At 39.4% G+C, this 13,772-nt stretch overlaps 1 protein-coding gene across 1 annotated transcript in view; it reads left to right on the top strand.

Moving 5' to 3' along the window:
- LOC141348479 (adhesion G protein-coupled receptor F4-like) overlaps positions 1-13,772 on the top strand; it is a 51,748-nt gene that overhangs the window by 20,047 nt on the left and 17,929 nt on the right. The window contains exons 3-4 of the mRNA XM_073852773.1: positions 685-773; positions 2,468-2,542. Coding sequence (XP_073708874.1) covers positions 685-773; positions 2,468-2,542 — 164 coding nt within the window. The remainder of the gene's footprint in view (positions 1-684; positions 774-2,467; positions 2,543-13,772) is intronic.

Here is a 13,772-nt window from a genome sequence, read left to right as displayed (position 1 = left end):
TGGAACTAGCCGTACAACATGACTCTGCAATGGATATTACTATCCAGAATGTAGTCAAAACACTATATATTAGCAGTAGCAAGATCGGCAGTTTAAGGCATTAACTTGTAACCACAAAACAAAAGATACTTCTCTTTTCTATTAAAAATAAGATTTTATTGGATAAACCTAAACATACAAACTAGTCTAACACAAAACACACGCATTCACACAGGTTGCAGAAAGACAAAGTGAGGAGAGAATGAGTTTAAAGGAATGAAAATATGAAGTCCCAAGTTTATAGCAATATGTGCAATTGCTTAGACCTGAACAACCATCAATCACTTAATTAACCCTTGTTACTGAGTCTCTCAATGAGGTTATTAAACTTTATATCAAATGCACCAGTTCAGCTATAATATGGAGGTTGTACTTGCGTTGCCTTTGTGTTGAGGGAATTCCTTTCGTTGCGTCGTTCCAGAAAGGGGTTGCTGATTGGTTGGACGTTCGGTGGTTGTTTGATGTGATGTCTTGGGCGTTGACTGAGGATGCGGAGTTGTGCGCTGGTTAGAGTTCAGGTCAGCACAGATGTTTGGGTCACAGCTTGCGGCAAAACTTAACTAGAACACGAAACTCTCAACGGAAAGAAATAAAAGAATTAAAGTAAAAGACAGAAGTGTAACAAACTCTTCATGTTTCCTTTAGAGGAGCGGCTGGCATGCAGGCCAGGGAGCGTTCGAAAACGCTAACAGCAGCGTCGAAACGCGGCAGCACGAAGCACGCGAAGAGTTACGGTGCGTTCACACTACAGCGTCAAATCCACGCTCAGTGCCGCTACAGTAGCAACGCTACAACGCCACTGCTTTGGGAAGTGTCTAATTTAGGGCTGAGCACACCTCTGAAAAACAATGTTCACACCCTATTTATGTTCCATTGTCTTCTTTTAACGGCGGTTCGAAAACTAAACTGTAGCATATAATGAAAACATGCAAAGTACATTTACTTTTGCTTGACTTTTTCAATAATATGTGATTTCAGAGCTCAGTAATCCACCAGTTTCAGAAACACGCGTCATAATCCTGCCTTGCCTACTTTTCACAGCGATTGGTTGTCGCCCGGCGTTTTGCGCTCGAGATTTGCATAAAGTTGAGGAATGCCCAACCTTTTGACGCTCTCAGCTGCTCTCAACGGCTCTCAACGTTTTCTCCGCGCCGCTTCCAATCCCAAAATGCACCACGCTACCGTTTACGCGCAACTTCCATATGAATGAATTGAAAACGCTCGCTTCGCCCCGCTCGCTACGTGCCAGTGTGAACGCACCGTAACGGTGCGTTTCCACTGGCACGTAGCGACTGCGGGGGAGCGAGCATTTTCAATTCATTCACATGGAAATTGAGCATAAACGGTCACGTGGTGCATTGTGGGATTGGAAGCGGCGCTCTTGTTGGGAAGGATATAATGTAACAAAGATGAATGAAACTATTAATAGCAATAATCCATGCATAGGTGTGATTAAATTATTTGTATATGTATGTTTTTCTGTTTTATTTTTTAAACATCCTTTTTTTAATTTTCAAGAGGAAATGCTGTGCTGTAATGTAATGCTGGCTTAGACAAAGGCGAGATGTGGCGAATCCACATGCAGATAGGGTTTATTAACTAAAGAGTTACTAAAGAGACCAGTATCATTAAGTTCAAAGCTCAAAATTCAAAATATCCACCTTATTTTGTAATGTGGAACTAAGCTGTTTTCTGTGAATGTGCAAAACTTCTGGTACATTAGCTGCTGCAGGGAAATAACCAGATGAATAACAAAGAACAGTAAAACTACAAACCGGTGTGCTCACAATTAATATAATACATAATATAATATGGTAAGACACACCAGTTTGCAACATCAAGCAGCAAAACAACAACTGGAAGTTAGCTAAGTTGTTTCTGCTTGAGTGGATTTACTGCAATAAATAGCAGTGAACCAGTCAGCAGTGACCCATGCAATGGTGAGCATGTAGAAAATACCTAACACATAATTTTGAAGTGGAATAATATTGAATCAGAATCTGAACTTCAATAATAACCTAGATTTATTTTTCTTTTTGTTATAATTGGCAGCTATTTTTTTCTAAACAGTCCTACAGTATTTGTTCTACATGATTCAAAGCTGACATGCTTTATGGATGCTGTCAGACTGGGCATTTTAATCTGGTCATTACCATGTTTGTATAATTTATTTTATTTCAGATATTACTGAATGTTTCAGCTCGTTGTTGGTGTGTGGGCCAAATGCTAATTGTTCTAATTACAAGGGAAACTATTCATGCACTTGTTTGGAAGGATATAATGTTGCAAAGATGATAGCAACAATCCATGCATGATTCATTTATTTGCATAATTGTTTGTCTGATTTTTTTAAAACATCCTTTTCTAATCTTCAAATGAATAGTCAATTTTCATTGAAAGTCATGTCAGTTTTCTTCAATTTCAACAGTACCAACATCAACACCACTAACAATAACACCATCAACACCAACACCAACACCAAACACAACAACAACAACAACAGGTATGCCCAGTAAAACAAAATCTGTTCCTTAAACCCATCCATTCAATGCAAACTTAAGTCCGTTGAATTGCCATAAATACAGAGTTGAGGTAAAGGTCTAAATGCAGCTGTCCGTTTGTTTAAATATATACATTAAACAAACACTGGAATACCAAGAAGAAAACACAGCAAACAATTGGTCTGTTATTTGTACCTCACTTAGATTTATTTTTCTTTTTGTTATAATTGACAGCTAAATTTTACTAAACGGTCAGTTTGTATATGTCCTAAATGATTCAAAGCTGACATGCTTTATGGATGCTGTCAGACTGGAAATTTTAATCTGGTCAGTACCATGTTTTTTCATTTGTTTTATTTCAGATATTACTGAATGTTTCAACTCCTCCTTGGTGTGTGGGCCAAATGCTTACTGTTCCAATTACAAGGGAAACTATTCATGCACTTGTTTGGAAGGATATAATGTTGCAAAGATGAATGAAACCATTAATAGCAACAATCCATGCATAGGTATGACTAATTTTATTTGCATTTTCATGTTTTATATACAGGTATGTGCCAAAAAATTTGAATATCGAAGGAAAGTCCATTTATTTCAATAATTTGTTTCAAATAGTGAAACTGGTATGTTACATTAGTTCACTACACACAAAGTGAAATTTCCAAGCCTTTATTTGTTTTAATTTTGATGATTATGGATTAAAGACAAAAAATAAACAAATCCAGTATTTAATTAAATAAGATCCAAAAAAAAAAGGATCTTAAACACATGTTGGCCTTCTGAAAAGTGTTAATGTACTGTGTTATGTCCTTAGTACGTTGTTGGGCCTCCTTTTGCACTAATTCCAGCATCAAGGCGGCGTGGCATGGAGGCGATCGGCCTTTGACACAGTTGAGGTGTTATGGTAGCCCAAGTTGCTTTGATATTGGCCTTCAGCTCATCTGCATTTCGTTGTCTCTGTTCCCTCATCTTCCTTTTGACAATACCCCATAGATTTTCAAAGGGGTTTAAGTCAGGCGAGTTTTGCTGGCCAATCAAGTAAAGTTATTCCATGGTTTTAAACCAGGTACGGGTAGTTTTGGCTTTGTGGGCAGGTGCCAAATCCAGGAAAATAAAATCATCATCTCCAAAAAGTCGGCAGCAGAAAGCATGAAGTGCTGTAACATTTCCTGGTAGATAGCTGAGTCGACTGTGGACTTAATTAAAGAAAATGGACACATAGCAGCAGATGACATGGCTCCCCAAACCATCACTGACTGTGGAAACTTCACACTGGACACTGGACAAGCAGCTTGACTTTTGTGCCTCTCCGTCTTCCTCCCGACTCTGGGACCTTGATTTCCAAATGAAATGCAAAATTTGCTTTCATCTGAAAACAGGACTTGGGACCACTGGGCAACAGACCAGTACTTTTTCTCATTAGCATGGAATTCTCCAGCTGTAGCCCATGTCATGCAGACGTCTGTATGTGGTGGTTCTTGATGCACTGAAACCAACCTCAGTCCACTCCTTATGAAGCTCCCTAGATTTCTGAACCGCCCCTTGCTTGACAATCCTCTCAAGGCTACGGTCATCCCTGTCACTTGTGCACCATTTCCGGCCACATTTTTCCCTTCCTCATAACACTCTTGTAGGGTTTTTAAATTTAAATTTTAAATTTAGCTCAAAGGGAATCAAATATGTATCAATAGGGAATTTGAACAGAGTCAATGTTTTACGGCTGTTCAGAGTCGACACGCGATTCATGGAACGAGCAGAATAACATAACTCTGCAATGGATATTACTATCCAGAATATAGTGTTAACATCAGCACAGTAGCAAGATCGACAGTTTAAGACAATAACTTGTAAGCACGAAACACAAGATACTTATTTTTTAAGAAAAATACGATTTTATTGGATAAACCTAAAACATACAAACTAGTCTAACACATAAACACACGCATTCACGCAAGTTACAGAAAGAGAAAGTGAGGAAAGAATGAGTTTAAAGGAATGAAAATATGAAGTCCCAATTTTATATCAATATGTGCAATTGCCTAAACCTGAACAACCATCAATCACTTAATTAACCCTCATATTGAGTCTCTCAATGAGGTTATTAAACTTTATATCAAATGCACCAGTTCAGCTAGAATCTGGAGGTTGTACTTGCGTTGCATTTGTGTTGAGGGAATTCCTTTCATCGCGTCGTTCCAGAAAGGGGTTTTTGGATGATTGGATGATTAGATGGAAGTTCTGTGGTCGTTTGTGAAGTATTGGGTGTTGGCTGAGGATGCGGAGTTGTGCGCTGGTTAAAGTTAAGGTGGGCACAGACGTTTGGGTCACGGCTTGCGGCAAAACTTAAGTAGAACACGAAACTCTCAACGGAAAGAAAAGACTTAAAGTAAAAGACAGAAGTGTAACAATCTCCTCATGTTTCCTTTAGAGGAGCAGCTGGCATGCAGGCCAGGGAGCGGTCAGGCAGAACGCTAAAAGCAGCATCGAAACGCAGCGGCACAAAGAAGTAAGAGAGTAAGAGAGAGAGATGGTGTCCTGAGTATTTAAACTCAGCTTTTGGACACATCCAAAATGGTGTCTTGACCAATTAAAACATTATCCTAAGTCGGGGAACTGCTGGTTTCTCCTCCCAAAACATAAATCACAATGTTATCTTATCAATCCAGTGGTCCCAATTTTCCCAGTCTTTGCAGAGTCAAATTTAGACGTGATTTCTAAAACAAGACTATAATACATTTTACAAAGAATTGAATTATAGAAACATTTCGACAATGCATTTTCAAGCTCAGGCATACCAAACACAAATATAAACCATTAAGCAATTCAATAGTTATCAAAAAGGACATATACAACCAGTGATTAGAACATAATAGGCAAATGTGTGGGTTAAATAAATGATAGCAAATTATGCTTAGAAATGATTAGTTGCTCATAAGTCCTTTTAGCACAATGTAGGTATATATATGGAAAGGCAGTTTCCTGTGTCATACTGTGGACAAATGACCAATTTTACGACAGGAGTCTTGTCATGCTGGGCCTCTTGTGGAATTTGGGTCTGTAGAAGTATTTCAAAACTTCTAATCGAATCGCCTGAATTGTCTGATTCGCGCTGAGATCCTATACTCTGTTAATACGCTTAGATGCTCTGTGAGCATCCAGCTTCTTTTGCAATTGCCTTTTGAGACTTTTCCTCCTTATGGAGGGTGTTCATGATGGTCTTCTGCACAACCGTCGAGTCAGTAGTCTTCCCCATGATTCTGAAGCTTACTAAGCCAGACTGAGACCATTTAATGGCTGAGGAAACCTTTGCAATTGTTTTAATTGTTGTAATTAGCTGACTAAATTGGGACACAGGGAGCCTTCAATGTTGAACTTTGTCATGATATTCTAATTGAGTGAAATACTGGATTTGTTTTTTATCTTTAATCCATAATCATTAAAATTGAAACAAATAAAGGCTTGAAATATTTCACTTTGTGTGTAGTGAACTAATATAAAATACAATAACAAGCAAATCATTGAAATAAATCGACTTTCCCTCTATATTCTAATTTTGTGGCACATACCTGTATGTATGTGTACATACTGTGTGTGTATATATATATATATTATATGTGTATGTGTGTGTGTGTGTGTGTGTGTGTGTGTGTGTGTGTGTGTGTGTGTGTGTGTGTGTGTGTGTGTGTGTGTGTGTGTGTGTGTGTGTGTGTGTGTGTGTGTGTGTGTGTGTGTGTGTGTGTGACCCTGGACCACAAAACCAGTCATAAGGTTAAATTTGACAAAACTGAGATTTATACATCATATGGAGCTCAATAAATAAGCTTTCTATTGATGTATGGTTTGTTAGGATAGGACAATATTTGGCTGAGATACATCTATTTGAAATCAGAAATCTGAGGATGCAAAAAAATCAAAAAGACTGAGAAAATCACCTTTAAAGTTGTCCAAATTAGGTTCTTAACAATGCATATTACAAACCAAAAATTACATTTTGATATGTTTACAGTAGGAATTTTACAAAAAATCTTCATGGAACATGAACTTTACTTAATTTCTTAATGATTTTTGGCATAAAAGAAAAATCTAAAATTTTGACCCATGTAAAGTATTTTTGGCTATTGCTACAAATATACCCCAGCGACTTAAGACTGGTTTTGTGGTCCAGGGTCACACATATATATATATAGGGCTGTCAATCCCATTTGACACCATTCTTTTATTATTTGTTTTATTTCAGATATTCATGAATGTGTCAACGCCTCGTCGGTGTGTGGACCGAATGCTCGCTGTTCCATTTACAACGGAAACTATACATGCTTTTGTTGGGAATTATATAATCTAACAAAGATGAATGAAACTAATAATAGCAATATTCCATGCATAGGTGTGATTAATTTATGTTCATTAGTATGTTTTTCAGTTTTTTTAAACATCCTTTTTCAAATTTTCAAAAGGAAATGCTGGCTTGGACAAAGGCGAGTGTTACGCCAGGCCAGCAGAGGGAGCAGCAACAGTCAGTGGGGGTAAGGGCTCCCTCTGCTGGCCTGGCGTAACAGCGAGATGTGGTGAATCCATATGCAGATAGGGTTTTTTTTAACTAAATAATGTAAAACAAACGCAGGTACACAAGGAAACAGAAAACAATACAGCCCTTTGCCTCCTAGTGGACTGGAGCTTATAATAATAATAATTCTTAGAAAAATATTAGGACCCTGTGCCACTAGTGGCTTGGGCCCTAATAACTGTGACTTTTATCTCACAATTCTTTTTTGCGGGTAAAGCAAAAACACAGTTTTTAAAGATGGATTAAGGAGGTACTCGTACAATTTTCGTACAAAGTTTTTTGACATGGTGTAGCTTAAAAAAAATTATAATAATGCATTTCTTGTCAACATATTGATTTCCTAAAAGACTCTCATCTTGTGTCCTTTAATTTTACTTCTTTTTTTAATCCAAACTATTTTTTCTGTTTGTATTTATCAGGTTGTATAACCCAGTGGTTTGACCTTGATAACTTAATTAATTATTATGACCCAAGTGGTGCCTATGAGGTGTTGCTCAACCTTCTCATTGGAAAATACCCTGGAAAAATATGTCAGAATCCAATCACAGTGGAGGTTCAGATGTTCTCCAGCCAACCAGCATCTCAAATGTAAGGTTTTTACAAGACATGTGTTTCTGGTAATATTTTGATCCAAGAAACAAAGAATACTGAAGGTTTTTTTTTTTTTTTTAAGATATAATGTGCGCTTCACCTGCCCAGAAGAATGGTGCTCAAGTAAGTGACATTTACAAACAAAAAACAACAACTGGAAGTTAGCTAAGTTGTTTCTGCTTGAGTGGATTTACTGTAATAAATAGCAGTGAACCAGTCAGCACCAGTGACCAGGGGCGCCGCTAAGGGGGGTAAAGTTAGGACAATTCTAAGAGATCTGCTTTGGTGTGGTGTGGTGGGGGGGGGGGGGGGGGGGTCAACCTCATATTTTGTCACAGGGCCCTGCCAGTGCCAGTGACCCATGCAATGATGAGCATGTAGAAAATACCTAATACATAATATTGAAGTGGAATAATATTGAATCAGAATCTGAACTTCAATAATAACCTAGATTTATTTTTCTTTTTGTTATAATTGATAGCTATTTTTTTCGTTTGTATTTGTCCTACATGATTCAAAGCTGGCATGCTTTATGGATGCTGTCAGACTGGGCATTTTAATCTGGTCATTACCATGTTTTATAATTTATTTTATTTCAGATATTACTGAATGTTTCAGCTCATTGTTGGTGTGTGGGCCAAATGCTAATTATTCTAATTACAAGGGAAACTATTCATGCACTTGTTTGGAAGGATATAATGTTGCAAAGATGAATGAAACCATTAATAGCAACAATCCATGCATGATTCATTTATTTGCATTATTGTTTGTCTGATTTTTAAACATCCTTTATCTAATCTTCAAATGAATAGAGTCAATTTTCATTGAAAGTCATGTCAGTTTTCTTCAATTTCAACAGTACCAACATCAACACCACTAACAATAACACAATCAAGGGGGGCGCTAGTGCGCATGTGTGTGGTATAGATGTGTTTGGCTTGAGCTCCTCTCCGTGGTCTCGTCAAAGCTTTTATCTTACCGTGTTTTATTTTGTTTTTCGCTTTTAAAGTGTCTACTCGTTTCATTTAGCATTAACTCTTATTAAGATACAACAATGCCGAAGCCGAATGCCTCTAATAAAGTTAAGACAAGTGCATGCCATATCACCCTGTAGCCCAAGACTGGTCGCCCACTGAAGCTAAGCAGGGTTGAGCTTGGTCAGTACCTGGATGGGAGACCTCCTGGGGAAAACTAGGTTGCTGCTGGAAGAGGTGCTAGTGAGGCCAGCAGGGGGTGCTCACCCTGAGGTCTGTGTGGGTCCTAGCACCCCAGTATAGTGACGGGGACACTATACTGCCACAAAGCACCGTCCTTCGGATGAGACGTTAAACCGAGGTCCTGACTCTCTGTGGTCATTAAAAATCCCAGGATTTCTTTCGAAAAGAGTAGAGGTGTGACCTCGGCATCCTGGCCAAATTTGCCCATTGGCCTCTGACCATCATGGCCTCTGAATCATCCCCATATTCCAATTGGCTTCATCACTCTGTCTCCTCTCCACCAGTAAGCTGGTGTGTGGTGGGCGTTCTGGCGCACTATGGCTGCCGTCGCAACATCCAGGTGGATGCTGCACACTGGTGGTGGATGAGGAGATACCCCTGACACTGTAAAGCGCTTTGAGTGTCTAGAAAAGCGCTATATAAATGTAACGAATTATTATTATTATTATTATTAAGATCGCCGACGATCAACTCACCGGAGCTAGCGCTAAAGCTAATAGCCCGCCTGTCAACGCTAAGAAAATTCCAAGAGCTGCTCTCGCTGTGTCAGGAGATATGTAAAGAGATGTCCGAGTCAATTTTACAAGGAGTAAATGCCCGCTTCGACGCTTTTTGAACTCAACTTTCAGAAGCTTGTGAGCTCTCAGGCTGAACTACAAGCCGGGATGGCCAAAGAGTTGGCGACCAGTGACTTTGAGGCAAGGATACAAAAGTTGGAAACTAAGTACTCAGAACTGTCTAAACAAAACAGTCAGCTCTTTTCTAAAGTCTTGGATCTAGAAGACTCAATATCAAGATCGTGGGGATACCAGAAGGAGAAGAGGAGGGTAAACCCACTAAATTCGTCTCAAGGCTGATTCACCAATTGCTTGGGGAAGAGCATTTCCCTCATCCGCTGAAAGTGGATAGAGCACATCGTTCTCTTCAGCCGAAGCCAGCAGCGGGCGAAAAACCGCATTTTCAGGAGAAGGAACTGATTCTGCGCCGTGGGAGATTGCAAACATTGGAATACAAGGGGAAAAGGGTCCTAATTTTTCCCGACTATACCATCGAGGCGAGCGGAACGCCTTCCATGATGTAATGCAAAACCTGCTCAAGAAAAGAATCAAGTTCATGCTGCGATACCCGGCTAGGCTGCAAATTCAACATCAAGTGGCTGGGGCGTCTACAGTTTTCAGGGATCTGATCGAGGCAGCCCGGTTTGTGGAAAGGTGTGGTGAGAATTCAGAAGACTAAGTCCTTGCTTGAATTGGTGATGTGCAAAAGTTTTCAATGCACTGTGCAACGAGACAATTGAAGTGACACAACAGTTTTTTTTTTGACGGTATCATGACTATTTTGTTTACATATTTGAGACTTCGGAGAGGGTTCTTTGTCAGTGAGCAGTGTTGGGTGTAACGCGTTACAAAGTAAGGCATTACTCGTCTGAAAATGGTAATATTATTACAGTTTTCCCGAGCTAGTTACTTGCGTTACATTTGCCAGTAGCACCTTCATCACACACAAGGCACACGACAACATAGAGAACAGAAGGGAAGGGGAGGGGGCGTGAATGGAACAGTGATTGGCCTGGGTTTGGCACGAAGTATCATTAAATTACCATCACCGATTGGTCGACACCCGGCAGCCAGCAGCAGAGCGGCACTTGCAAATAGAGACCTGCAATCCCGCGGTACCCAACGCAACAGAGTGCGGTGCGGGACAAAACTTGATGGGCAAGTGCGTGTGCTGGTGCGGGCGGGTAGAGACTCGTGTGTGTGTGTGCGGGATGCGGGAAAATAAAACGATTCGCAGGACTCCCGCAATATAGAAATATCTAAACATAAAATATCTAAAAAACAAAAAAATGTTATTCATCTATTGCACAAAAGCAGCAAGAACAACATATATGATTAGTAAGCGCAAGAATAGGCAGTTTCGATTTAAAACTTGTTTGCAGCATGAGCAATGTAGCCATCTGCTGATTTCTGGAATGCATCGCCAATCAGTGGTGTTTAAGATAGAATTCACTCACTGCTCAAAAGTTTTGAACAATGCTGAATATTGCGTGCTTACGAATCACAACACACAAAATGTAGACCTTTATGCAAGATTAATTGTGCATAATATCCATTGTGTTATAAGAGCTTTATGAGATCGCGTATGCACTGAGATGTCAGCTTTAAAGGAGCTTTGTTTGTTTGCATTCTGCCGTGGATGCACGCAGTAGGTCATGTTTGCTTTTTTGTTAAGAATAACAGTGTTTTGTGTAAGAAAAAAAATGTAACTAGTAATATAACTAGTTACTTTCTCCAGGGAGTAATCAAGTAAAGTAAGGCATTACTATTTTTGAGAGTAATATGTAATATGTAATATATTACTTTTTTGAGTAACTAGCCCCAACACTGTCAGTGAGTAGTTGGTTTTCATAAAACTGCCTGGCAGCTCCTCTTTGGATGGAACTGGGAATTCTGTGTCTGGTTGGGGAAGACACGATGGAGGGTGGCGTAAGTTGTGGGTTGCACTTCTTGTTGTATCAGACTTGTTTGCTGTTTTTGTTGTGTTATTTTCTTTTGTTTACTTTTCCTTTCTGTTTTTAGTTCAGTTTTTACAATGTACTCTATTGCTGCAAATTGCTTGCAGAAGGTATGTGCTTAATTTTATGACTTCCCTTTTCTTTTATGGTTATGCAGAGGTCTTCTAGTAGAGTAGAGTGACTGGGGGAAGGAATGTGACATTGGTCTCTTGGAATGTTAAGTGGCTAGGAAATGCTGTAAAAAGAGAAAAAGTATTTAGGCATCTTAAATCCTTATCAGCAGACGCGATTCTTCTACAAGGGACGCATATTAAAGCAACCGAGCAGCGTAAATTAAGGTGTAGCTGGATATCACAAGTTTATCAATCACCATTTACCTCTCATACTCGGGGTGTGGCCATCCTCTTTCGGAAAAATATTCCATTTCAATTTTCTTCTATGGTCACAGATCCCCATGGCAGATTTATCATAGTGTCTGGATCCATAAACTCTTTGCCGTTGACATTTTTGAATGTCTACGGTCCAAATACTGATGACCCTAACTTTTATAAGAAAATTTTTGACTTAATTACCGATGGGAATAATTCTAATGTAGTAATTTGGGGTGACTTGAACTGTTACTTAGACCCTTACTTAGATAGATTATCCACGCGCCCCCCACCTGGAATTACATCAGTTCTGGTCCTAAACAATTTACTCAAGTGCAGAAACCTGGTCGATATTTGGAGAATTCAACATCCTGCTGACAGGGATTATTCTTATTACTTAAATGTTCACAAATCTTACAGTAGAATAGATTACTTTTTAGTTGATTTTCAGTTAATTTCTCGTGTAACTGAAACCAAATATCACAGCATATTAATCTCTGATTACAGTCCCCTCACCATGACTCTTGATCTTTCCCTCCTGAAGCAGTCTTATTCCTGGCGTTTCAATCCATCTCTGCTTGCTGATAGTAAATTTGTAGATTATATCACAACCAAATTAAAAGAGTTTTTAGAATTTAATGATAATGGGGAGGTGTCAGATTCTATACTTTGGGAGACTTTGAAGGTGGTCATGCGTGGGCACATTATCTCCTTTGAAGCTAACGCCAAGAAGGAAAGAGAGAAACAACTTTTAGAGATACAATGTCCAAGGATGGCACCCTGTTGACCAACCCTAAAGAGATTAATGCTCAATTTAAAGAATTTTATAGTGAACTGTACACTTCCAGCAGCAGGGCCACTCATTCTGATCTGATGGATTTTTTTGAGTCTTTTGAAACACCCAAACTTCATGACGCTGCCAGGGCTGAATTAGATTCGGACTTCACTCTAGAGGAGATAGTTACTGCTATCAAGTCATTTCCATCTGGAAAGGAGGCGGGGCCAGATGGATTCAGTTCTGATTTTTTTACTAAATTCTGTGACATTCTGGCCCCACTTCTTCATAGAATGGTAATCAATTCTAAAAAAGAAAATGTTCTGCCTAATACCTTGTATGAAGCCAATATATGTTAGGTGAGGTGAGAGAAGGACCCAGAGGCGAAGGCCGGGGAAACAAACAGAAGTCTTTATTTTGTCCTTACAAAATCAATGTAACTTAGGCTGTCTGCCATCCACCTCAGTAGCGCAGAGCAGGAAAAACGGAACAGAAAAAGTCTCTAAGGACAGAGATGCATACGGCTCCCAGCAGCGTAGTCAGGGGGGAATTCCTCAGCCGGAGCGAGTGAGACAATAAGGCAGCGATACTGTCTTTGGATGCCCAAAAAGCCTTTGATCAGGTCGAGTGGCTTTACATGGTAGAAGCATTGCAGAAGTTTGGGCTCGGAGGAACATTTATATCATAGGTTAGGTTAATATACGCTAAGCCTGTTTGTTCAGTTTTAACGAACACAGACAGGTCATCTAAATTCTCTTTACATTGCTCTGTACAACAGGGTTGTCCCCTTTCGCCCTCCCTTTTTGATATTGCGATAGAGCCCCTGGCCATATGTATAAGACGTCATAAAGATATCATGGGACTTGAAGTTGGAGGGAAGGAAGTCCTTATAAGTCTATATGCAGATGATATAATATTGTATTTAAAGAATTCTGGAAGTTCTGTTCCCATTTTTGTATAGTTAATCACTTCTTTTGGGAAATTATCTGGTTACACAATCAACCTCTCTAAAAGTAACTTCATGCCACTCTCTGATACTTACAGACCTGGGCCCGTATCCCTAAAGATTCTGACAATCCTCTCAGAGAGCTCCTAACTTAACCTAAAAAAGATTTGTGTCTTATTTGCTCATATTAATATCCTAGCTGGCATATTTTGTACTTTCACTCCCATATGGACCCCATTGAAAACAAGATGGCCTA

The sequence above is a fragment of the Garra rufa genome, chromosome 13 (genome assembly GCF_049309525.1).
Source record: "Garra rufa chromosome 13, GarRuf1.0, whole genome shotgun sequence".
NCBI lineage: Eukaryota > Metazoa > Chordata > Actinopteri > Cypriniformes > Cyprinidae > Garra > Garra rufa.
The sequence above is the reverse complement of the archived record's forward strand: the minus strand, read 5'-3'. Positions and strand labels throughout refer to the sequence as shown.